At 33.6% G+C, this 25,756-nt stretch overlaps 1 protein-coding gene across 1 annotated transcript; it reads right to left on the bottom strand.

Annotated features, from left to right (window-relative positions):
• Nucleotides 1–804: 804 nt before the first annotated feature.
• On the bottom strand, nt 805–24,840 carry si:dkeyp-97a10.2 (SLAM family member 9). Its single transcript, XM_052146631.1, has 6 exons — nt 24,704–24,840; nt 24,487–24,546; nt 10,361–10,699; nt 8,056–8,292; nt 6,570–6,666; nt 805–1,962 (listed from the first exon to the last, which is right to left on the bottom strand). The coding sequence occupies exons 2-6, from the start codon at nt 24,539–24,541 to the stop codon at nt 1,899–1,901; spliced, it is 792 nt and encodes a 263-aa protein (XP_052002591.1). The 5' UTR covers nt 24,542–24,546; nt 24,704–24,840; the 3' UTR covers nt 805–1,898.
• Nucleotides 24,841–25,756: the final 916 nt, after the last annotated feature.

The raw sequence follows: 25,756 nt of genomic DNA, 5'->3' as shown, positions 1-25,756 counted from the left end.
TTTCTTTCTTTTTAGTTTTTCATTTTATTTCACGTGAAATTTCAGTTCAAATGTTATTTTTAGTTTTTGTTGGTCATCTGCTGCAGATCCTCAAATGTAAAGTGTGAAGCCAAAACATCTCGATCGCCCCCCGGTGGCTGGTCCTAGTATAGGTCATAAAACCCGCCTCCCCATGTTATTCAACGGGACGTGAGACCAACTAAACAATTAAATTACCCTTCACATATCTTTTTTCCAAAGATAGTTTCTGTCATTTACTGTCGTTTCTATCACGTTGATGTCATTTCAAGTGTTTGTTTTCAAAATAAGTTTGTTTTTAGTTATTTGATGCTATAAAACTGTGCTGTGACATCATGATTGACAGCTGTGATTGACAGGTTCTCTGAGTGAAGTAGTCACTGAAGCACCAACGGAATTTTTGTCGGGATCTTCGGAGGACTGAGGAGATTGGAGCTTTAAATGTAATATCGAAATTTCTATAATTAATTATTCACACCGTTAAATGTCAGAAGTGCAGGGGCTTGTCCTTGCGATTGATTCAGCGAGAGTGAGGGCGGGGCCTTGATTTCGCGGCTTTACTTCCTGCTCACTACTGCGCAGGTCTGGTCCCGAAATCGCAACTGCGCAGACTCAAGTCCCAAGATGTCAGCGCCATATCGGGACACTGGCGGCTTCAGTTCTCACCAATGGAAAAGAGCGAAGGGGCGTCGTCCATCTTTTTTTACAGTCTATGGTCAGTAGACATCATCTTAAACAGATGCCAAAATGTACTATTCATTTATTTAGACTTACCGGCAAACCCCATTTTTTTTAATGTGGAAAAAAGGTGCAAAAAAAAGAATCAAATGGGCACCTTTTAAGAAAACCATCCCATTGAAATGAGCTTCAATCTTAAAAGGAATATTCCTGGTTCAACACAAGTTAAGCTCAATCGATAATTCTGATTACCACAAAAATGTATTTCAACTCCTCCCTTCTTTAAAAAAAGAAGCAAAAATGGAGGTAACAGTGAGACACTTACAATGGAAGTGAATGGGGCAAATCGGTAAACTTTAATATACTGTATTAAAAGTAGAGCCACAAGACGTAAACACTACAAAGCGAACCCAGAATATTCCATTAATGTTACACGTGCTCAGTTACATCATATGGTTTACCCGGTAACACGTTACAATAAGATTTTCTTTATAAACGTTAGTTAACTACATTATTAACAATGAAGCACTTATTAATCCTGGTTAATGTTAATTACAACATTTACTAATTAATTTTTTAAATGTGACGTTGTATATGTCAGCATTAGTTAATGCATTATAAACAATCTTTATAAATGAATGAAGATGAATAAATGCTGTATAAATATATTGTTAATTGTTAGTTCATGATACCAACACATTTTGTTCAGTGGCACCATTATTTCTAAGTACATCAAACTTCCTAGATGACTTTTGTATTATGAATATTAATCCATTAATATGTGGAGTGGTGGTGGCGTAGTGGGCTAAAGCACACAACTGGTAATCAGAAGGTCGCTGGTTTGATCCCCACAGCCACCACCATTGTGTCCTTGAGTAAGACACTTAACTCCAGGTTGCTCTGGGGGGATTGTCCCTGTAATAAGTGCACTGTAAGTCACTTTGGATAAAAGCGTCTGCCAAATGCGTAAATGTAAATATAACAATTATGCATCATATAAAAAGTCTAAAGCAAAACATAGTATAATTCATTATCCGATAAACAAACAGTCAAATAATGTATTTGCCTCTAGAAAGCTTCAAGTGACTCATAATCCATCAGCTTCTTCAGTGCACAGTCTTGATGTCCCAGTGCTGAGAGAGGAAGGATTCGGTCCCTGCAGTGTGACCTGCACCGCCTGCGGTTCGGTTAGTCCAGCTCGCTCACAGAGTGTCTTCATACGGCTCGATCAGTCGTTCCCTTCTGTTGCTTTGGTACCGGTGTCTCCTACAGCGGGAAACAACAAGGATAACTGAAAGGAATGGACTTGAATGAAATGCATGAAACTCAAATGCATCACTAATGTAAATCGGTTTCATGACAGCATGTTTTAAGAGTAGAAAAGTGCTTCGAAAAATGATCATTCTGGGGACTTCCGGTGGCGTCAGAGAGATGACAAGCGCTTGAAAGTTAAGCTCCGTCGGATTGTTGCAATAAATCCCGATTTACATAACCAATTCCGATATATTCTGAGTTTTTCAGAATGAGTACAGCAACGAGACACAAGAACACCTCCAAAAATGAAAATTCGAGAGAAAGAGACGATAAGAAACGATCACCTAGCCCTACTAGGCCTGCTAAATCTAGCCCGCGTGCTCCCAAATTTACTGAAGTGATGGAAGAACTGAAATCGTTAAGAAAAGAAAATCAAGAGGGGCATAAACAGACAAAAATATCGCTGACAAAAGTGGAGACCTCGGTTGAGGACTTAAAATGCCAAATAAATGGTTTGGAGAGCAGAATCGGGGAGACGGAGGAACGGATCAGCGCTGCTGAGGAGACGGGGATGAGACACGAAAGAGCGCTACGATATCTACTGGAACATGAGGCGGATCTCACAGGTAGATGCGAGGACTTGCAAAATAGACTTCGCCGGAATAATCTAAGAATATATCAAGTTCCAGAGGGCTGTGAAGGAGAAAACACGGCGGAATTTGTTATGGGAATGCTCCCCACAGTTTTACAGCTACCTCAGGACATGGATATAAAAATTGAAAGGGCACACAGGGCCCTTGCAGCCAAACCGAAAGACCCCGCCGCACCCCCGAGATCGATAATAGTGAGATTCCTGGACTATACGGTTAAGGACGCAATCTTACGAAAAGCCTGGTCACAAAAACAGGTCCTTTACAACGAGAAAAGGATCTACTTTGACAACGACTATTCGCCTGATTTGCAGAGGAAGAGAGCGCAGGTGCGAGACGTAATAAAACAGCTCAAGATGAAGGATGTGCGAGCTCAATGTATCTATCCAGCACAGATAAGGATCTACCTGGAGGCGGGAGTCAAAACTTTTCCTACCCTGATGGATGCTGCACCACCCCTGCGGGACCTGGGAATTAAAGTTCGAGTGGATGAACGAGACCGACAAACAAGAGAAATAACGAAGGCTAGATGGTCCGTACAAGGTAAAGGTAGACGGGGATTGAGTAGTACAGCGCTGCTGTCCGATGCGGATCTTCACGCTTTTTTGCAGAAGTGAATCGCTTAAATGTAAAAGAGGTACATTTAAACTGGATATTTCTGCTTTAGAATGTGAGAAAACTAAAAAAAATATATTTAGTTTTTTATTCTATACTTTCGGGATAATAATTGATTTTATTTTTATTTCTAAATCGACGGATGCTTGCGGACATTTTGCTGAGCGGAAATCACTCTTGGAGGTGGCCGTGTTTCAAAAATGGCTGCGCGCACTTGGTGCACATCTGATACCCCAGGGAGTCAGCGTCACAACTCCCTGCCCTTCTTACATCGGGATTTGGCCTACTGAAACAAGAACTTGGCCGAATGGATGTGTGGAAGTCTTGTTCGTGTACATAGTTCCTGTTTTTGTTTTTGTTAATTGTTTACCCTTGACAGCTAAAGTGTTTTTTTTTGTTTTTCTATATTACTGGAACATACTGGTGACTAGCACATACAACATTTATACCAGTGTCAATGGATAATTTAATTTGTGTCAGTTATAATGTGAAAGGATTGAGCAGCCCAATTAAAAGAAAGAAAATATTTAATCAGCTTAGAAAAATGCAATGCTCTATTGCATTGCTTCAAGAGACCCACCTGTCTGATGGGGAACATTTAAAACTGAGAAGGGAATGGGTGGACCAAGTTTACAGTGCCTCATATAACAAGGGGAAGAGGTGTTGCAATCATGTTTGCCAAGTCTGTTTTTTTCGCATATACAAAACTACTGTATATGTTTTAATCACAACTGCAATGGCTAATTATGACTTAATAAACGCTTATTTTTCCGCACTATTACTCGCTCACTGCTGTTATGATATCGAAACACTTTTACTATAATGCATCATTTGAAAAACGACACATTTTAACGTTTTAACGCTATTGCAGACACGACTACAATTACACACTTATTCCAAAATGATTAGCTCCCGTGTACGTGGCTTGATTCATGCGTCCTTCATAAGGACGAATCTGCCCGATTCCAGCCTTGCTGAAGCACCCCCAGATCATCACCGAACCTCCACCAAATTTCACAGTGGGTGCAAGACACTGTGTCTTCAAGGCCTGTCCAGGTCACCATTAGATGTCCATGTGGAGGATCGGTGATCTTCTGGGGGTGTTTCAGCAAGGCTGGAATCGGGTGGATTCGTCTTTGTGAAGGATGCATGAATCAAGTTACATACAAGGTTATCCTGGAATAAAACGTGCTTCTGCTCTGACAATGTTCCCCAACTCTGACAATTGTTTTATCCAGCAGGACAATGCTCCATGCCACACAGTCAGGTCAATCAAAGTGTGGATGAAGGACCACCGGATCAAGACCCTGTCATGGCCAGCCCAATCTCCAGACCTGAACCCCATTGAAATCCTCTGGAATGTGATCAAGAGGAAGATGGACGGCCACAAGCCATCAAACAAAGATGAGATGCTTGAATTTTTGCACCAGAAGTGGCATAAAGTCACCCAACAGCAATGTGAAAGACTGGTAGAGAGCATGCCAAGACGCATGAAAACTGTGATTGAAAATCAGGATTATATTGATTTCTGAACTCTAAGTTAAGACATTAGTATTTTGTTGTTTAAAAATGAATATAAACTTGTTTTCTTTGCATTATTTGAGGTCTGAAAACACGGCATCTTTTGTTATTTTGAGCAGTTGTCATTTTCTGCAAATAAATGCTCTAAATGACAATATTTATATTTGGGAAAAATTTAAATTTTACTCAAACACGTGTAAAAATAGTAAATCTAGAGAAACTAATCATTTTGCAGGTGTCTTCATTTTTTACAGAGCTGTATGTATAATATACACACACACACACTCTCACCGACCACTGTACATCTGCCTAATCATGCGATTATCTAATCAGGCAATCATGTGGCAGCAGTGTTATGTATAAAATCATATGGGTCAGGAGCTTCAGTTAAACTTCACATAAACCATCAGAATGGGTTTACAATGGGCAGTTACAGAAATACTCAAACCAGCCCATCTGGCACCAACAATCATGCCACGGTCCAAATAATTAATCAACAATAATTCCTTACATTTATATAGCACTTTTCTAGGCGCTCAAGGCGCTTAACATAGTATAGAGGGAATCTCTTCAAACACCACCAGTGTGCAGCATCCAGCCATAGTGCGCCAGTACGCCCGCTACACACCAGCTGTTTGTGGAGAGGAGTAGAGTGATACAACCATTAATGGATGGGGATTATTAGGAGGCCATGATTGAGATTTTTCCCCATTCTGATGTTTGATGTGAACATTAACTGAAGCTCCTGACCTATATATGCATGATTTTATACATTACACTACTATCACATGATTGGCTGATTAGATAATTGCATGATTAGGCAGATGTACAGGTGTACCTAATAAAGAATGGGGCTGTGGCTTAGGTGGTAGAGCGGGTCGGCTGCTAATTGCAGGTTTGGTGGTTCGATTCCCGGCCCACATGACTCCATATGCCGAAGTGTCCTTGGGCAAAACACTGAACCCTAAGTTGCTCCCAATGGCAGACTAGCACCTTGCATGGCAGCTCTGCTCTGTGTGTGTGTGTGTGTGTGTGTGTGTGTGTGTGTGTGTGTGTGAGTGAATGAGACGCAGTGTAAAGCATTTTGGTAACCGCTAAGGTTAAAAAGGCGCTATATAAGTGCAGACCGTTTACCATTTTGACCAGTAGTGTATACTTGATGTTTATATAGGCTGTAAAAAGCTTAATTTGGTAAATACTTAAATACAGAGCATTGCAATGGAGGCAAGTTTCTTTCATTTCAAAATAAAAGCCCCTTGTGTGTTTTGGGCTTGTTTATATTTAAAAGTCCCACATTAGGCACCAAATCTTCATTTTTTCAGATTATTATTGAAACTTTGGTGGAACAATAAACTGCATCTGGGATTTCTGACTCTTGTATCTTATATGTCTGTTCAGGTCATCATTATTAACCTTAAAACTCATATTATTGCTTTAAGAAACACCGTGTCTTTTGGACTATAGGGTGGAGTCTTTATGTAAATCAGTTATTCATTAGCAGACGGCATGCTTTGTGTTCGAAGATAGTTTCTCTTTGTTGATGGTTTTAAATGACAGACAATGTCTGCAATGAGATTTTACTTTGGTGTGGCCGTCTCCCATTGAATGAGATTAAAGAGTGTTCTTTTGTTAAAGCTTGTTTTTGTTAAAGATCATTTTCACATTTCTGCTTTTAAACCCGCAGAGCTGTTAACCCCATAGACTTCTATTTAATACATTTTAATTACCGTTCATTTTTGTTCATATTGAGATTATTCTCTGGTGTAATCGACATAATGTCACAGATACTGTCAATAGAGCTTGTAATGAACCCGGAAAATTATTTTAATGAACCTCCATAGTAGAAACACCAGAGATGTGACCAGCAGCAGCATCAGCAATGAACACACAACAACTGCAGTCGTGGCTTTGTTTTTCCTCTCGCATGGCTCTGAAACACACACAGACACACCGACACACACATACACAAACAGACACACATCACAAGCACACACACACACACAGACACACACACACACAGACACACACACACATACAGACACACACACACACATACAGACACAGACATACAGACACACAAACAGACACACACATCACACACAGAGACACACACACACACATACAGACACACAAACAGACACACACACATACACACACACACATAGACACACACACACATACAGACACACAAACAGACACACACACACACACACACACACACACAGACACACACACACACACACATACAGACACACAAACAGACACACACATACACACACACACACATAGACACACACATACAGACACACAAACAGACACACACACACACATACAGACACACAAACAGACACACACACATATATAGACACACACACATACAGACACACACACACACACATCACACACACACAGACACACATCACAGACAGACACACACACACATCACACAGACATACAGACACACAAACAGACACACACACACATCACAGACACACACACATCACACACAGACAGACACACACACATCACACACAGACAGACACACACACACATCACACAGAGACACACACACACACACACATACAGACACACACATACACACACACAAACAGACACACACACACATACAGACACAGACAGACACACACACACATACAGACACACAAACAGACACACACATACACACAGACACACAAACAGACACACACATACAGACACACAAACAGACACACATACAGACACAGACAGACACACACATCACACACACACAGACATACAGACACACATCACAGACACACACACACACACATCACATTAGTGTGGCTGTCATAAAACATATTTCAGGCAATTCATCAACATTTCAAGCAGTAACAGCTGTTATATGTATTAAGTGTAAAGAACAGTAATAATTAACTTCTAAAATTAATCATATATACTTATATAATTCACATTTTAAATAATGCAATAATGCTTCACAACCTTACAAAAACAGCATCTTTATTTTTACTGTAATACAGTAAATTACGGTCATCAGAAATGTGTGCTAAATTGTCCTGAGAATAATGTCACCGTGCAAACAATCTTAATAGTCCTAAATGCAGGCTTCATTTTCTTTATGCAAAATATAATTATAATCATTTTCTTTTTTTTGTATTGATTTGGGTTCAAATATGACCATGCAATATCCTAGCAACCCCATAAAAAAGCATTGTGGTGGTGGTGGTGATTTGTGTGCATGAACAAATAGGCTACCACGCTACCTAAACATTTTTCTATAATAGAACATCTATAATTTGGGGTTTGACTCTCAGTGTTATACCTGCAGTGTAGGTTCCAGAACTGTGGCCCAGTTTGTTGCTCACCACACAAGTGAAGTGTCCACAGCAGCTGCTGGAGATGTAAAGAGATGTTCCATCTGCAGACACACGACCCACTTCCTCCGTCACAGCCGCTTGCTCGTGCAGCCAGGTGAAGGTGGGCTCAGTGCCCCACGCCTCCATACAGTGCAGAGTGCAGTGAGACACATTCACCATCACTGATACATGATTTACTGCCACTGGCACACACATAAATAAACAGACTTAAAGGAAAACTTTACTCAAAATTAATAGTCATTTACCTCAGTCACCATTCACTTTCATTGTATGGAAAGAAGATGCAAGAATGATGTAGGAAAAAATGAAGAGAGAATATAACAATATATGCATTTCTTAAATGAAATATCAGTGCTTGCAGGGCAGCAAAATAATTTTTGTTTTAAGCATTAGATCTGTGTATTTGAAGTTATGCATCAGAGCTTATGCTTTTAATTTGTTGTGCTGACTCAGCATGTGTGATGTTTTCTGTCAGATGTCATTTTAAGTTGTACTATTACTATTATTGCATCCCTATTTGCTCCAACAGCAAAAGAAAATTATCCTAAAATATATGTTTTTTTTTTATTATTATTATTTTGTTAAAGATTACTCAATTTAATTTGATGGAATTTTGTTATTAAATTAAAATGTGTAAACTTTAATAATATTTTTTTGAGAGTAGATCATTTTAGAAATGTTCACTAAATAATGCAAAATTAAAAATAGTTTATATAGGCTGTAAAAAGCTTAATTTGGTAAATACTTAAATACAGAGCATCGCAATGGAGGCAAGTTTCTTTCATTTCAAAATAAAAGCCCCTTGTGTGTTTTGGGCTTGTTTATATTTAAAAGTCCCACATTAGGCACCAAATCTTGGTAGGGTCTGTGTATCTCAGCGAGTATTGACGATGACTACCACCCCTGGAGTCGTGAGTTTGAATCCAGGGTGTGCTGAGTGACTCCAGTCAGGTCTCCTAAGCAACCAAATTGGCCCGGTTGCTAGCGAGGGTAGAGTCACATGGGGTAACCTCCTCGTGGTGGTGATTAGTGGTTCTCTCAATGGGGCGTGTGGTGAGTTGTGTGTGGATTGTGGAGAGTAGCATGAGCCTCCACATGCTGTGAGTCTCCGCAGTGTCATGCACAACGAGTCACATGATCAGATGCACGGATTGACGGTCTCAGATGCGGAGGCAACTGAGACTTGTCCTTCGCCACCCAGATTGAGGTGAGTAACCGCACCACCATGAGGACTTACTAAGTAGTGGGAATCCAAAATGGGAGAAAAAGCGGATAAAAAAAAAAACGTATTTTACTTAATTTATGCTGCTAAAAATATATATGGAGTGGTGGTGGCATAGTGGCTAAAGCACAGGGCGGGTAATCAGAAGGTCACTGGTTCTACCCCCACAGCCACCACCATTGTGTCCTTAAGCAAGGCACTTAACTCCAGGTTGCTCCGTGGGGATTGTCCCTGTATTGAGTGCACTGTAAGTCGCTTTGGATAAAAGCGTCTGCCAAATGCATAAATGTAAATGTAAATAAGGCAAAAACACATCATCACTGGCTGTGAAAAGGGTCCAAACAGTGCAGCAGTAGTAGCCAATCAGAATTCTGTTTGCTAATTATTGCAATGCTGTAATTGCAGTGTTACATTAAGCGTAAAAGTTATCCACATGACTCCAGTGGTTTAATCCATGTCTTCAGAAGCAATATGATAGGTGTGGGAGAGAAATACATCAATATTTAAGTTATTTTTTTTTACTGTTAATCTCCACTTTCACTTTCATTCATCTTCTATTTTCTGGCAATTCACATTCTTCATGCACATCGCCACCTATTGGTTGGGGCTGGTCAAACGTGGAGATTAAAAGAAAAAACAGGACTTAAATATTGATCTGTTTCTCACCCACACCTATCATATCGCTTCAGAAGAGAGGGAATAACCACTGGAGTTGTATGGATTACTTTTAGTCTGTCTTTATGTGATTTCTGAAGATTCAAAATTCTGGTCACCATTCACTTGCATTGTATGGACCAACAGAGCTGAGATATTCTTCTAAAAATGTCTGCTTGTGTTCTACAGAAAAAAGTAAGTCATGCACATCTGGGACGGTATGAGAGTGAGTAAATTATAAGAGTATTTCAATTTTTGGGTGCACTATCCCTTTAAGTCGATGGGAAACATCAAATACTTCATTGAATAGAATGCTGCCATGCAAGCACTCTATATGAGGTGAAAACAAATGAAGAGATTTTAGAGCATCTTACGATACTCTTGTACGACTTGCTGTTCTGAACGTCTCTGCCCTGATTGGTTTGTAACTGTAACTGTATATATGCCACTGTCCGCTGGGTGATAATCCCTGATTTTCAGAGTGGATCCTTGTTGGTCCACAGTGACCCTTCCATTAGAAACTCTACCAGGAAACTCAGCCACTGTCAAAATCTTTGCAGAATTGTTTGCCTTGTAGTCCCACGTCACTTTGGCAACACGCTCCCCATCTTGCAGGTCAAGTTGTACCTGTAAGATTAAACTATGACCTTTAATGACATATATTGGCTGCTGGTTTGTGAAGTGTAGGGACAAGCACTGGCCGCTCCAGAGCACTGCGGAATAACAGTGACAAAAAACAAGTCATAAAACAGATAGTTACAACTAAAAATGTTGATTGGATGAGCCATTTATGAAGCCATTGTAAAATAACAATACACGCACACCTGTAGCAGCAGATTCTGTAATTATCCTGCGTTAACGTTGTGTCGGAATTACCGTAATGTCAAGACAACACCTTGGATCTTCTATTGGAGCTGTTCACTTCCTCAGACCTCAGATTTTATTTGCTTTAATGGCAACACTCATAATGCCAAAATGGATCTGAGTGTGGTTTTGCTGTTGACCACAGCTAAATTCCTAATTCACCAAAATGTTTAAGCACTCAAGGTAACATTGGCTACAAATAGAATGTTATCGAATTTCATCGAATTCTGAGTTTACATGGGTCTGTGTATCTCAGCGAGTATTGACGTTGACTATCATCCCTGGAGTCGTGAGTTTGAATCCAGGGTGTGCTGAGTGACTCCAGTCAGGTCTCCTAAGCAACCAAATTGGCCCGGTTGCTAGGGAGGGTAGAGGCACATGGGGTAACATCCTCGTGGTGGTGATTAGGGGTTCTCGCTCTCAATGGGGCATGTGGTAAGTTGTGTGTGGATCGTGGAGAGTAGCATGAGCCTCCACATGCTGCGAGTCTCCGCGGTGTCATGATAAGATGCGCAGATTGGCGGTCTCAGAAGCGGCGGCAGCTTAGACTTGTCCTCCGCCACCCGGATTGAGGCGAGTAACCGCACCACCACGAGGACCTACTACGTAGTGGGTATTGGGCATTCCAATTTGGGAGAAAAAAGGGGGATAAAAAAAGTTTAAAATTTACGTAGAAATCAATCTCATAATTACGATAATTCGGACATGACGTGAACACATAATAATGCTCAAGCTGCTACAGTACGTTGCTTGACAACCGTAAACAGCTTACAGTTAGACAAATGAACTATACTACTTTTCTGAAGAATTGTTTATCATTAAATAAAAAATTTTTTGTAATTGCTGTAATTTTGTAAAAGTTAAAGAGATTTTACCACAGAAAAATGGTGTTCTAAGGCACAACGCAAACAAAGCCCCTTAACCATGGTAAAATTACTGTAATGCAGAGACTCAGGTGGCTTATTGCTTTTAAACTGTAAAACAGCAGCATCAGATATATGATAAAAGATACAAATGTTGAATAAATTGCCACATTTATTCATAGAAAGTATAAACAATTATTTTGCCAAGTAATGTAATTTATTAACTTAACTGTGTGCTGTTTACCGTTCCCAAGCAAGGTTAAACTCTTAAAATGAGTAATTGAAAAAAAAATATTGATTGATCATTAATACGAATACTGGGGGACATTATCCTCTTAATGTCTATGAATATTATGGCACTGCCTGAGACAACTGTCAATTATACATAGAAGCCCATTTCCGCCACGTGAAATGGAAAAAAAAAAGCACACAATTCATTATTTTGAGATATCTATTTATTTGAGTTTGTATCTCATTATTTTGACACATTATCTCATTATTTTGACACGCTATCTCATTGACACATTATCTCATTATTTTGACACATTATCTCATTTTGACACATTATCTCATTATTTTAACACTATATCATTGACATATTATCTCATTATATTGACACATTATCTCATTATATTGACACATTATCTCATTATTTTAACACATTATCTCATTTTGACACATTATCTCATTATTTTAACACTATATCATTGACATATTATCTCATTATATTGACACATTATCTCATTATTTTAACACTATATCATTGACATATTATCTCATTATATTGACACATTATCTCATTATATTGACACATTATCTCATTATTTTAACACATTATCTCATTTTGACACATTATCTCATTATTTTAACACTATATCATTGACATATTATCTCATTATATTGACACATTATCTCATTATTTTAACACTATATCATTGACACATTATGTCATTATTTTGACACATTATCTCATTATTTTGACACATTATCTCATTATTTTAACACTATATCATTGACATATTATCTCATTATATTGACACATTATCTCATTATTTTAACACATTATCTCATTTTGACACATTATCTCATTATTTTAACACTATATCATTGACATATTATCTCATTATATTGACACATTATCTCATTATTTTAACACTATATCATTGACACATTATCTCATTATTTTAACACATTATCTCATTATTATGGCACATTATCTCATTATTTTAACACTATATCATTGACATATTATCTCATTATATTGACACATTATCTCATTATTTTAACACATTATCTCATTATTTTGACACATTATCTCATTATTTTAACACTATATCATTGACATATTATCTCATTATTTTGACACATTATCTCATTATTTTAACACATTATCTCATTATTTTGACACGCTATATCATTATTTTGACACGCTATCTCATTATTTTGACACATTATCTCATTATTTTGACACGCTATCTCATTATTTTAACACATTATCTCATTATTTTGACACATTATCTCATTATTTTGACACATTATCTCATTATTTTAACACATTATCTCATTATTTTGACACATTATCTCATTATTTTGACACGCTATGTCATTGACACATTATCTCATTAGTTTAACACTATATCATTGACACATTATCTCATTATTTTGACACGCTATCTCATTATTTTGACACATTATCTCATTATTTTAACACTATATCATTGACATATTATCTCATTATATTGACACATTATCTCATTATTTTAACACTATATCATTGACACATTATCTCATTATTTTAACACATTATCTCATTATTATGGCACATTATCTCATTATTTTAACACTATATCACTGACATATTATCTCATTATATTGACACATTATCTCATTATTTTAACACATTATCTCATTATTTTGACACATTATCTCATTATTTTAACACTATATCATTGACATATTATCTCATTATTTTGACACATTATCTCATTATTTTAACACATTATCTCATTATTTTGACACGCTATATCATTATTTTGACACGCTATCTCATTATTTTGACACATTATCTCATTATTTTGACACGCTATCTCATTATTTTAACACATTATCTCATTATTTTGACACATTATCTCATTATTTTGACACATTATCTCATTATTTTGACACATTATCTCATTATTTTGACACATTATCTCATTATTTTGACACGCTATGTCATTGACACATTATCTCATTAGTTTAACACTATATCATTGACACATTATCTCATTATTTTGACACGCTATCTCATTATTTTGACACATTATCTCATTATTTTGACACGCTATCTCATTATTTTGACACGCTATCTCATTGACACATTATCTCATTATTTTGACACATTATCTCATTATTTTAACACATTATCTCATTATTTTGACACGCTATCTCATTATTTTGACACATTATCTCATTATTTTGACACGCTATCTCATTATTTTGACACGCTATCTCATTGACACATTATCTCATTATTTTGACACATTATCTCATTATTTTAACACATTATCTCATTATTTTGATACGCTATCTCATTGACACATTATCTCATTATTTTGACACATTATCTCATTATTTTGACACATTATGTAATTATTTTGACACGCTATCTCATTGACACATTATCTCATTATTTTGACACGCTATCTGATTGACACATTATCTCATTATTTTGACACATTATGTCATTATTTTGATACGCTATCTCATTGACACATTATCTCATTATTTTGACACATTATCTCATTATTTTGACACATTATCTCATTATTTTGATACGCTATCTCATTGACACATTATCTCATTATTTTGACACATTATCTCATTATTTTGACACATTATGTCATTATTTTGACACGCTATCTCATTGACACATTATCTCATTATTTTGACACGCTATCTGATTGACACATTATCTCATTATTTTGACACATTATGTCATTATTTTGACACGCTATCTCATTGACACATTATCTCATTATTTTGACACATTATCTCATTATTTTGACACATTATGTCATTATTTTGACACGCTATCTGATTGACACATTATCTCATTATTTTGACACGTTCATGTCATTATTTTGACACGCTATATCATTGACACATTATCTCATTATTTTGACACATTATCTCATTATTTTGACACATTATGTCATTATTTTGACACGCTATCTGATTGACACATTATCTCATTATTTTGACACGCTATCTCATTGACACATTATCTCATTATTTTGACACATTATCTCATTATTTTGACACATTATCTCATTATTTTGACACGCTATCTCATTATTTTGACACATTATCTCATTATTTTAACACTATATCATTGACATATTATCTCATTATATTGACACATTATCTCATTATTTTAACACTATATCATTGACACATTATCTCATTATTTTAACACATTATCTCATTATTATGGCACATTATCTCATTATTTTAACACTATATCATTGACATATTATCTCATTATATTGACACATTATCTCATTATTTTAACACATTATCTCATTATTTTGACACATTATCTCATTATTTTAACACTATATCATTGACATATTATCTCATTATTTTGACACATTATCTCATTATTTTAACACATTATCTCATTATTTTGACACGCTATATCATTATTTTGACACGCTATCTCATTATTTTGACACATCATCTCATTATTTTGACACGCTATCTCATTATTTTAACACATTATCTCATTATTTTGACACATTATCTCATTATTTTGACACATTATCTCATTATTTTAACACATTATCTCATTATTTTGACACATTATCTCATTATTTTGACACGCTATGTCATTGACACATTATCTCATTATTTTGACACGCTATCTCATTATTTTGACACATTATCTCATTATTTTGACACGCTATCTCATTATTTTGACGCTATCTCATTGACACATTATCTCATTATTTTGACACATTATCTCATTATTTTAACACATTATCTCATTATTTTGACACGCTATCTCATTATTTTGACACATTATCTCATTATTTTGACACGCTATCTCATTATTTTGACACGCTATCTCATTGACACATTATCTCATTATTTTGACACATTATCTCATTATTTTAACACATTATCTCATTATTTTGACACGCTATCTCATTATTTTGACACATTATCTCATTATTTTGATACGCTATCTCATTGACACATTATCTCATTATTTTGACACATTATCTCATTATTTTGACACATTATGTCATTATTTTGACACGCTATCTCATTGACACATTATCTCATTATTTTGACACGCTATCTGATTGACACATTATCTCATTATTTTGACACATTATGTCATTATTTTGACACGCTATCTCATTGACACATTATCTCATTATTTTGACACATTATCTCATTATTTTGACACATTATGTCATTATTTTGACACGCTATCTGATTGACACATTATCTCATTATTTTGACACGTTCATGTCATTATTTTGACACGCTATATCATTGACACATTATCTCATTATTTTGACACATTATCTCATTATTTTGACACATTATGTCATTATTTTGACACGCTATCTGATTGACACATTATCTCATTATTTTGACACGCTATCTCATTGACACATTATCTCATTATTTTGACACATTATCTCATTATTTTGACACATTATGTCATTATTTTGACACGCTATATCATTGACACATTATCTCATTATATTGACACATTATCTCATTATTTTAACACTATATCATTGACACATTATCTCATTATTTTAACACATTATCTCATTATTATGGCACATTATCTCATTATTTTAACACTATATCACTGACATATTATCTCATTATATTGACACATTATCTCATTATTTTAACACATTATCTCATTATTTTGACACATTATGTCATTATTTTGACACGCTATATCATTGACACATTATCTCATTATTTTGACACATTATGTCATTATTTTGACACTATATCATTGACACATTATCTCATTATTTTGACACATTATCTCATTATTTTGACACATTATGTCATTATTTTGACACGCTATATCATTGACACATTATCTCATTATATTGACACATTATCTCATTATTTTAACACTATATCATTGACACATTATCTCATTATTTTAACACATTATCTCATTATTATGACACATTATCTCATTATTTTAACACTATATCACTGACATATTATCTCATTATATTGACACATTATCTCATTATTTTAACACATTATCTCATTATTTTGACACATTATCTCATTATTTTAACACTATATCATTGACATATTATCTCATTATTTTGACACATTATCTCATTATTTTAACACATTATCTCATTATTTTGACACGCTTATATCATTATTTTGACACGCTATCTCATTATTTTGACACATTATCTCATTATTTTGACACGCTATCTCATTATTTTAACACATTATCTCATTATTTTGACACATTATCTCATTATTTTGACACATTATCTCATTATTTTAACACATTATCTCATTATTTTGACACATTATCTCATTATTTTGACACGCTATGTCATTGACACATTATCTCATTAGTTTAACACTATATCATTGACACATTATCTCATTATTTTGACACGCTATCTCATTATTTTGACACGCTATCTCATTGACACATTATCTCATTATTTTAACACATTATCTCATTATTTTGACACGCTATCTCATTATTTTGACACATTATCTCATTATTTTGACACATTATCTCATTATTTTGACACGCTATCTCATTGACACATTATCTCATTATTTTGACACATTATCTCATTATTTTAACACATTATCTCATTATTTTGACACGCTATCTCATTATTTTGACACATTATCTCATTATTTTGACACATTATCTCATTATTTTGACACGCTATCTCATTGACACATTATCTCATTATTTTGACACATTATCTCATTATTTTAACACATTATCTCATTATTTTGACACGCTATCTCATTATTTTGACACATTATCTCATTATTTTGATACGCTATCTCATTGACACATTATCTCATTATTTTGACACATTATCTCATTATTTTGACACATTATGTCATTATTTTGACACGCTATCTCATTGACACATTATCTCATTATTTTGACACGCTATCTGATTGACACATTATCTCATTATTTTGACACATTATGTCATTATTTTGACACGCTATCTCATTGACACATTATCTCATTATTTTGACACATTATCTCATTATTTTGACACATTATGTCATTATTTTGACACGCTATCTGATTGACACATTATCTCATTATTTTGACACGTTATGTCATTATTTTGACACGCTATATCATTGACACATTATCTCATTATTTTGACACATTATCTCATTATTTTGACACATTATGTCATTATTTTGACACGCTATCTGATTGACACATTATCTCATTATTTTGACACGCTATCTCATTGACACATTATCTCATTATTATGACACACTATCTGATTGACACATTATCTCATTATTTTGACACGTTATGTCATTATTTTGACACGCTATATCATTGACACATTATCTCATTATTTTGACACATTATCTCATTATTTTGACACATTATGTCATTATTTTGACACGCTATCTGATTGACACATTATCTCATTATTTTGACACGCTATCTCATTGACACATTATCTCATTATTATGACACACTATCTGATTGACACATTATCTCATTATTTTGACACGTTATGTCATTATTTTGACACGCTATCTCATTGACACATTATCTCATTATTATGACACACTATCTGATTGACACATTATCTCATTATTTTGACACGTTATGTCATTATTTTGACACGCTATATCATTGACACATTATCTCATTATTTTGACACATTATCTCATTATTTTGACACATTATGTCATTATTTTAACACGCTATCTCATTGACACATTATCTCATTATTTTGACACGCTATCTCATTATTTTGACACATTATCTCATTATTTTGACACGCTATCTCATTGACACATTATGTCATTATTTTAACACGCTATCTCATTGACACATTATCTCATTATTTTGACACGCTATCTCATTGACACATTATGTCATTATTTTAACACTATATCATTGACACATTATCTCATTATTTTGACATGCTATATCATTGACACATTATCACATTATTTTAACAATATATCATTGACACATTATCTCATTATTTTAACACTATATCATTGACATATTATCTCATTATTTTGAAACATTATCTCATTATTTTGACACGCTATCTCATTATTTTGACACATTATCTCATTATTTTAACACTATATCATTGACATATTATCTCATTATTTTGAAACATTATCTCATTATTTTGACACGCTATATCATTGACACATTATCTCATTATTTTGACACATTATCTCATTATTTTGACACGCTATATCATTGACACATTATCTCATTATTTTAACACATTATCTCATTATTTTGACACATTATCTCATTATTTTGACACATTATCTCATTATTTTAACACTATATCATTGACATATTATCTCATTATTTTGACACATTATCTCATTATTTTAACACTATATCATTGACACATTATCTCATTATTTTGACACGCTCTCTCATTGACACATTATCTTATTATTTTGACACATCTCATTATTTTGACACATTATCTCATTATTTTGACATGCTATCTCACTGACACATTATTTCATTATTTTGACACGCTATCTCAGTGACACATTATCTCATTATTTTGACACATTATCATTATTTTGACACATTATCTCATTATTTTGACACGCTATCTCATTGACACATTATCTCACTATTTTGACACATTATCTCATTATTTTGACACGCTATCTCAGTGACACATTATCTCATTATTTTGACACGCTATCTCAGTGACACATTATCTCATTATTTTGACACATTTTCTCATTATTTTGACACGCTATCTCAGTGACACATTATCTCATTATTTTGACACGCTATCTGATTGACACATTATCTCATTATTTTGACACATTATGTCATTATTTTGACACATTATGTCATTATTTTGACACGCTATCTCATTGACACATTATCTCATTATTTTGACACATTATCTCATTATTTTGACACATTATGTCATTATTTTGACACGCTATCTGATTGACACATTATCTCATTATTTTGACACATTATGTCATTATTTTGACACGCTATCTCATTGACACATTATCTCATTATTTTGACACATTATCTCATTATTTTGACACATTATGTCATTATTTTGACACGCTATCTGATTGACACATTATCTCATTATGACACGCTATCATTATTTTGACACATTATCTCATTATTTTGACACATTATGTCATTATTTTAACACGCTATCTGATTGACACATTATCTCATTATGACACGCTATCATTATTTTGACACATTATCTCATTATTTTGACACGCTATCTCATTATTTTGACACATTATCTCATTATTTTGACACGCTATCTCATTGACACATTATGTCATTATTTTAACACGCTATCTCATTGACACATTATCTCATTATTTTGACACGCTATCTCATTGACACATTATGTCATTATTTTAACACTATATCATTGACACATTATCTCATTATTTTAACACTATATCATTGACATATTATCTCATTATTTTAACACTATATCATTGACATATTATCTCATTATTTTGACACGCTATCTCATTATTTTGACACTATCTCATTGACACATTATCTCATTATTTTGACACATTATCTCATTATTTTAACACTATATCATTGACATATCTCATTATTTTGACACATTATCTCATTATTTTGACACATTATCTCATTATTTTAACACTATATCATTGACATATTATCTCATTATTTTGACACTATATCATTGACATATTATCTCATTATTTTGACACATTATCTCATTATTTTGACACGCTATATCATTGACACATTATCTCATTATTTTGACACATTATCTCATTATTTTGACACGCTATATCATTGACACATTATCTCATTATTTTAACACTATATCATTGACATATTATCTCATTATTTTGACACATTATCTCATTATTTTGACACATTATCTCATTATTTTAACACTATATCATTGACATATTATCTCATTATTTTGACACATTATCTCATTATTTTAACACTATATCATTGACACATTATCTCATTATTTTGACACGCTCTCTCATTGACACATTATCTCATTATTTTGACACATTATCTCATTATTTTGACGCGCTATCTCATTGACACATTATCTCATTATTTTGACACATTACCTCATTATTTTGACACATTATCTCATTATTTTGACACGCTATCTCAGTGACACATTATTTCATTATTTTGACACATTATCATTATTTTGACACATTATCTCATTATTTTGACACGCTACCTCAGTGACACATTATCTCATTATTTTGACACATTTTCTCATTATTTTGACACGCTATCTGATTGACACATTATCTCATTATTTTGACACGCTATCTCAGTGACACATTATCTCATTATTTTGACACATTATCTCAATATTTTGACACATTATCTCATTATTTTGACACGCTACCTCAGTGACACATTATCTCATTATTTTGACACGCTATCTGATTGACACATTTTCTCATTATTTTGACACGCTATCTCAGTGACACATTATCTCAATATTTTGACACATTATCTCATTATTTTGACACATTATTTTGACACATTATCTCATTATTTTAACACTATATCATTGACACATTATCTCATTATTTTGACACGCTATCTCATTATTTTGACACTATATCATTGACACATTATGTCATTATTTTAACACTATATCATTGACACATTATCTCATTATTTTGACACATTATCTCATTATTTTGACACTATATCATTGACACATTATGTCATTATTTTAACACGCTATCTCATTGACACATTATCTCATTATTTTGACACATTATCTCATTATTTTGACACGCTATCTCAGTGACACATTATCTCAATATTTTGACACATTATCTCATTATTTTGATACATTATTTTGACACATTATCTCATTATTTTAACACTATATCATTGACACATTATGTCATTATTTTAACACGCTATCTCATTGACACATTATCTCATTATTTTGACACATTATCTCATTATTTTGACACGCTATATCATTGACACATTATCTCATTATTTTAACACTATATCATTGACATATTATCTCATTATTTTGACACATTATCTCATTATTTTGACACATTATCTCATTATTTTAACACTATATCATTGACATATTATCTCATTATTTTGACACATTATCTCATTATTTTAACACTATATCATTGACCCATTATCTCATTATTTTGACACGCTCTCTCATTGACACATTATCTCATTATTTTGACACATTATCTCATTATTTTGACACATTATCTCATTATTTTGACGCGCTATCTCATTGACACATTATCTCATTATTTTGACACATTATCTCATTATTTTGACACATTATCTCATTATTTTGACACGCTATCTCAGTGACACATTATCTCATTATTTTGACACATTATCATTATTTTGACACATTATCATTATTTTGACACATTATCTCATTATTTTGACACATTATCTCATTATTTTGACACGCTATCTCAGTGACACATTATCTCATTATTTTGACACATTATCTCAATATTTTGACACATTATCTCATTATTTTGACACGCTACCTCAGTGACACATTATCTCATTATTTTGACACATTTTCTCATTATTTTGACACGCTATCTGATTGACACATTTTCTCATTATTTTGACACGCTATCTCAGTGACACATTATCTCAATATTTTGACACATTATCTCATTATTTTGACACATTATTTTGACACATTATCTCATTATTTTAACACTATATCATTGACACATTATCTCATTATTTTGACACTATATCATTGACACATTATGTCATTATTTTAACACTATATCATTGACACATTATCTCATTATTTTGACACATTATCTCATTATTTTGACACTATATCATTGACACATTATGTCATTATTTTAACACGCTATCTCATTGACACATTATCTTATTATTTTGACAAGCTCTCTCATTGACACATTATCTCATTATTTTGACACATTATCTCATTATTTTGACACGCTATCTCAGTGACACATTATCTCAATATTTTGACACATTATCTCATTATTTTGATACATTATTTTGACACATTATCTCATTATTTTAACACTATATCATTGACACATTATGTCATTATTTTAACACGCTATCTCATTGACACATTATCTCATTATTTTTACACATTATCTCATTATTTTGACACGCTCTCTCATTGACACATTATCTCATTATTTTGACACATTATCTCATTATTTTTACACATTATCTCATTATTTTGACACGCTCTCTCATTGACACATTATCTCATTATTTTGACACATTATCTCATTATTTTGACACGCTCTCTCATTGAAACATTATCTCATTATTTTGACACGCTCTCTCATTGAAACATTATCTCATTATTTTGACACGCTCTCTCATTGACACATTATCTCATTATTTTGACACGCTCTCTCATTGAAACATTATCTCATTATTTTGACACGCTCTCTCATTGACACATTATCTCAATATTTTGACACATTATCTCATTATTTTGACACATTATCTCATTATTTTGACACGCTCTCTCATTGACACATTATCTCATTATTTTGACACACTCTCTCATTGAAACATTATCTCATTATTTTGACACATTATCTCATTATTTTGACACATTATCTCATTATTTTGACACATTATCTCATTATTTTGACACACTCTCTCATTGACACATTATCTCATTATTTTGACACTCTCTCATTGAAACATTATCTCATTATTTTGACACGCTCTCTCATTGAAACATTATCTCATTATTTTGACACGCTCTCTCATTGAAACATTATCTCATTATTTTGACACGCTCTCTCATTGACACATTATCTCATTATTTTGACACGCTCTCTCATTGAAACATTATCTCATTATTTTGACACGCTCTCTCATTGACACATTATCTCAATATTTTGACACATTATCTCATTATTTTGACACATTATCTCATTATTTTGACACGCTATCTCATTGAAACATCTCATTATTTTGACACATTATCTCATTATTTTCACACACTATATCATTGACACTTGTCAATTTGATACATAGAAGCCCATTTCCAACATGTGAAATGAAAAATAATAAATAATACAAAAATAATAAAATCCATTAAACAAGTCATTATTTTGAGATATTATCTCAATACTTAGCATGTGAAAATAATGACAGGATGTCTATCTCATTGACACATTATCTCATTATTTTGACACGCCATTTCATTATTTTGATAAATCTTCTCATTATATTGAGTTCATTTATTTTATTCGACATGACGGAAATAGGCATTATTATACAGTTTTGCATGCATACAAAAATATCTGACAACAGAATGCTGCGACTGACCAATGAGAATAAAGTATCCCAAAAAGCTGTGTAATTAAACATAAACATGCTCATAGAAACACAGGATGTGTGATTAAATGACTTCCCTGGACAAATGAAACATTTATGAATAACTTTAAGAATGGGAACTCACAGCAGATTTGTATAAGTAGGACAGTCCGAATAAAATGCACTATTTGCAGTTCCATGTCACCTGCATGAAGAAGACAAGCTGCAAGACTGATATGCGAAAAACAGTTCTTGCGACTAAAGGTCACATACACACACATTATAGACACTGTCTGTATCTTTATGAGCCACATAATTTGTTTGTTTTCATTGAAGCCAGAGCAGACGTGTATATAACTTACCACTTAAAACTTCCTTAAAGAGACGTTATGTCCAGAAAATTTATTAAAATAGACCAAAGCTCCAACAGAAAACGTTCTCCAGTTGTGTTCCCTTTTTTGCTCAGCGAGTCGGGTTAACAAAGTGAGGTCTTTAGGCGTCACCTTGTTTTCAAGTGGGCCAATTTCCTCTTTGCATTTCCTCTGCTGAAAAGCCACCATTCTCTCTTGCCTTCTGTGCCAAAACCCTCCCACACCTTTTGACCAATGACATTTCATGACTTTTCTATTTGTTTATGATTGTAGGATAATAGTATAATATATATATATATATATATATATTATGTTTTAACGGTTTTGTTTGGGGTCTGAAAGTTCACACTGCCTCAGCAAACACAATCTAAAACTGAACTTTTTGGATTTCTAAATGTTGGTGAACACAACTGTCATTTTACATGTCAAAAGAGTTAAGATGTTGGAATTTGGTATTTGTTGGCATTTTACGGGCAGCAAACTACTCTGAGATGCAAAAGCCATTTTAATAGCTAAAAAAAAACGTAAGGTTCATTTACACAATACAAGCTCTTTTTTTCCCTTCTTCTGTATCAGTGTAAACATGTGCCAGACAAATGTCTTAAGACTATTGTGACACATCTTGTGGTTTTTCTTATGCAATTAGAGCATCACGTTTTTAAGACAGATACCTTTAAAAGGAACTCAACTTTTGAAAAACATGTCAGGAGACCCCTGCTTTCAGTTCAATTCAGTCTAGCTGCTTTGAATGCAAGAACACATCCTCTGTGAACACCCCTTGAAATGTAGGCAGCAGCCAGGTGCAACAAACCCCTTAAGTTAAGAAAATCCCTACTAGTAATGCATTTATAGCACCACAGATCCAACGCGTTACATGTTTAAGTGAAATTGAATTATAAATGTCTTACTTATAAAACTAGAATTCAAGTAAACATTTGAACACACATCAGCTTTGAGGTGTTTGTTGAAACAGAGCCCAGGTTAATACTTCATGACTTTTCCTAATCTAATTTGTGAGACAACCAAGGGTTAATTCCTCTATAA

Source organism: Xyrauchen texanus, chromosome 17, assembly GCF_025860055.1.
Source record: "Xyrauchen texanus isolate HMW12.3.18 chromosome 17, RBS_HiC_50CHRs, whole genome shotgun sequence".
In the NCBI taxonomy this organism is placed as follows: domain Eukaryota; kingdom Metazoa; phylum Chordata; class Actinopteri; order Cypriniformes; family Catostomidae; genus Xyrauchen; species Xyrauchen texanus.
Note: the sequence above shows the minus strand (reverse complement) of the source record. Positions and strands in the feature narration are given on the sequence as shown.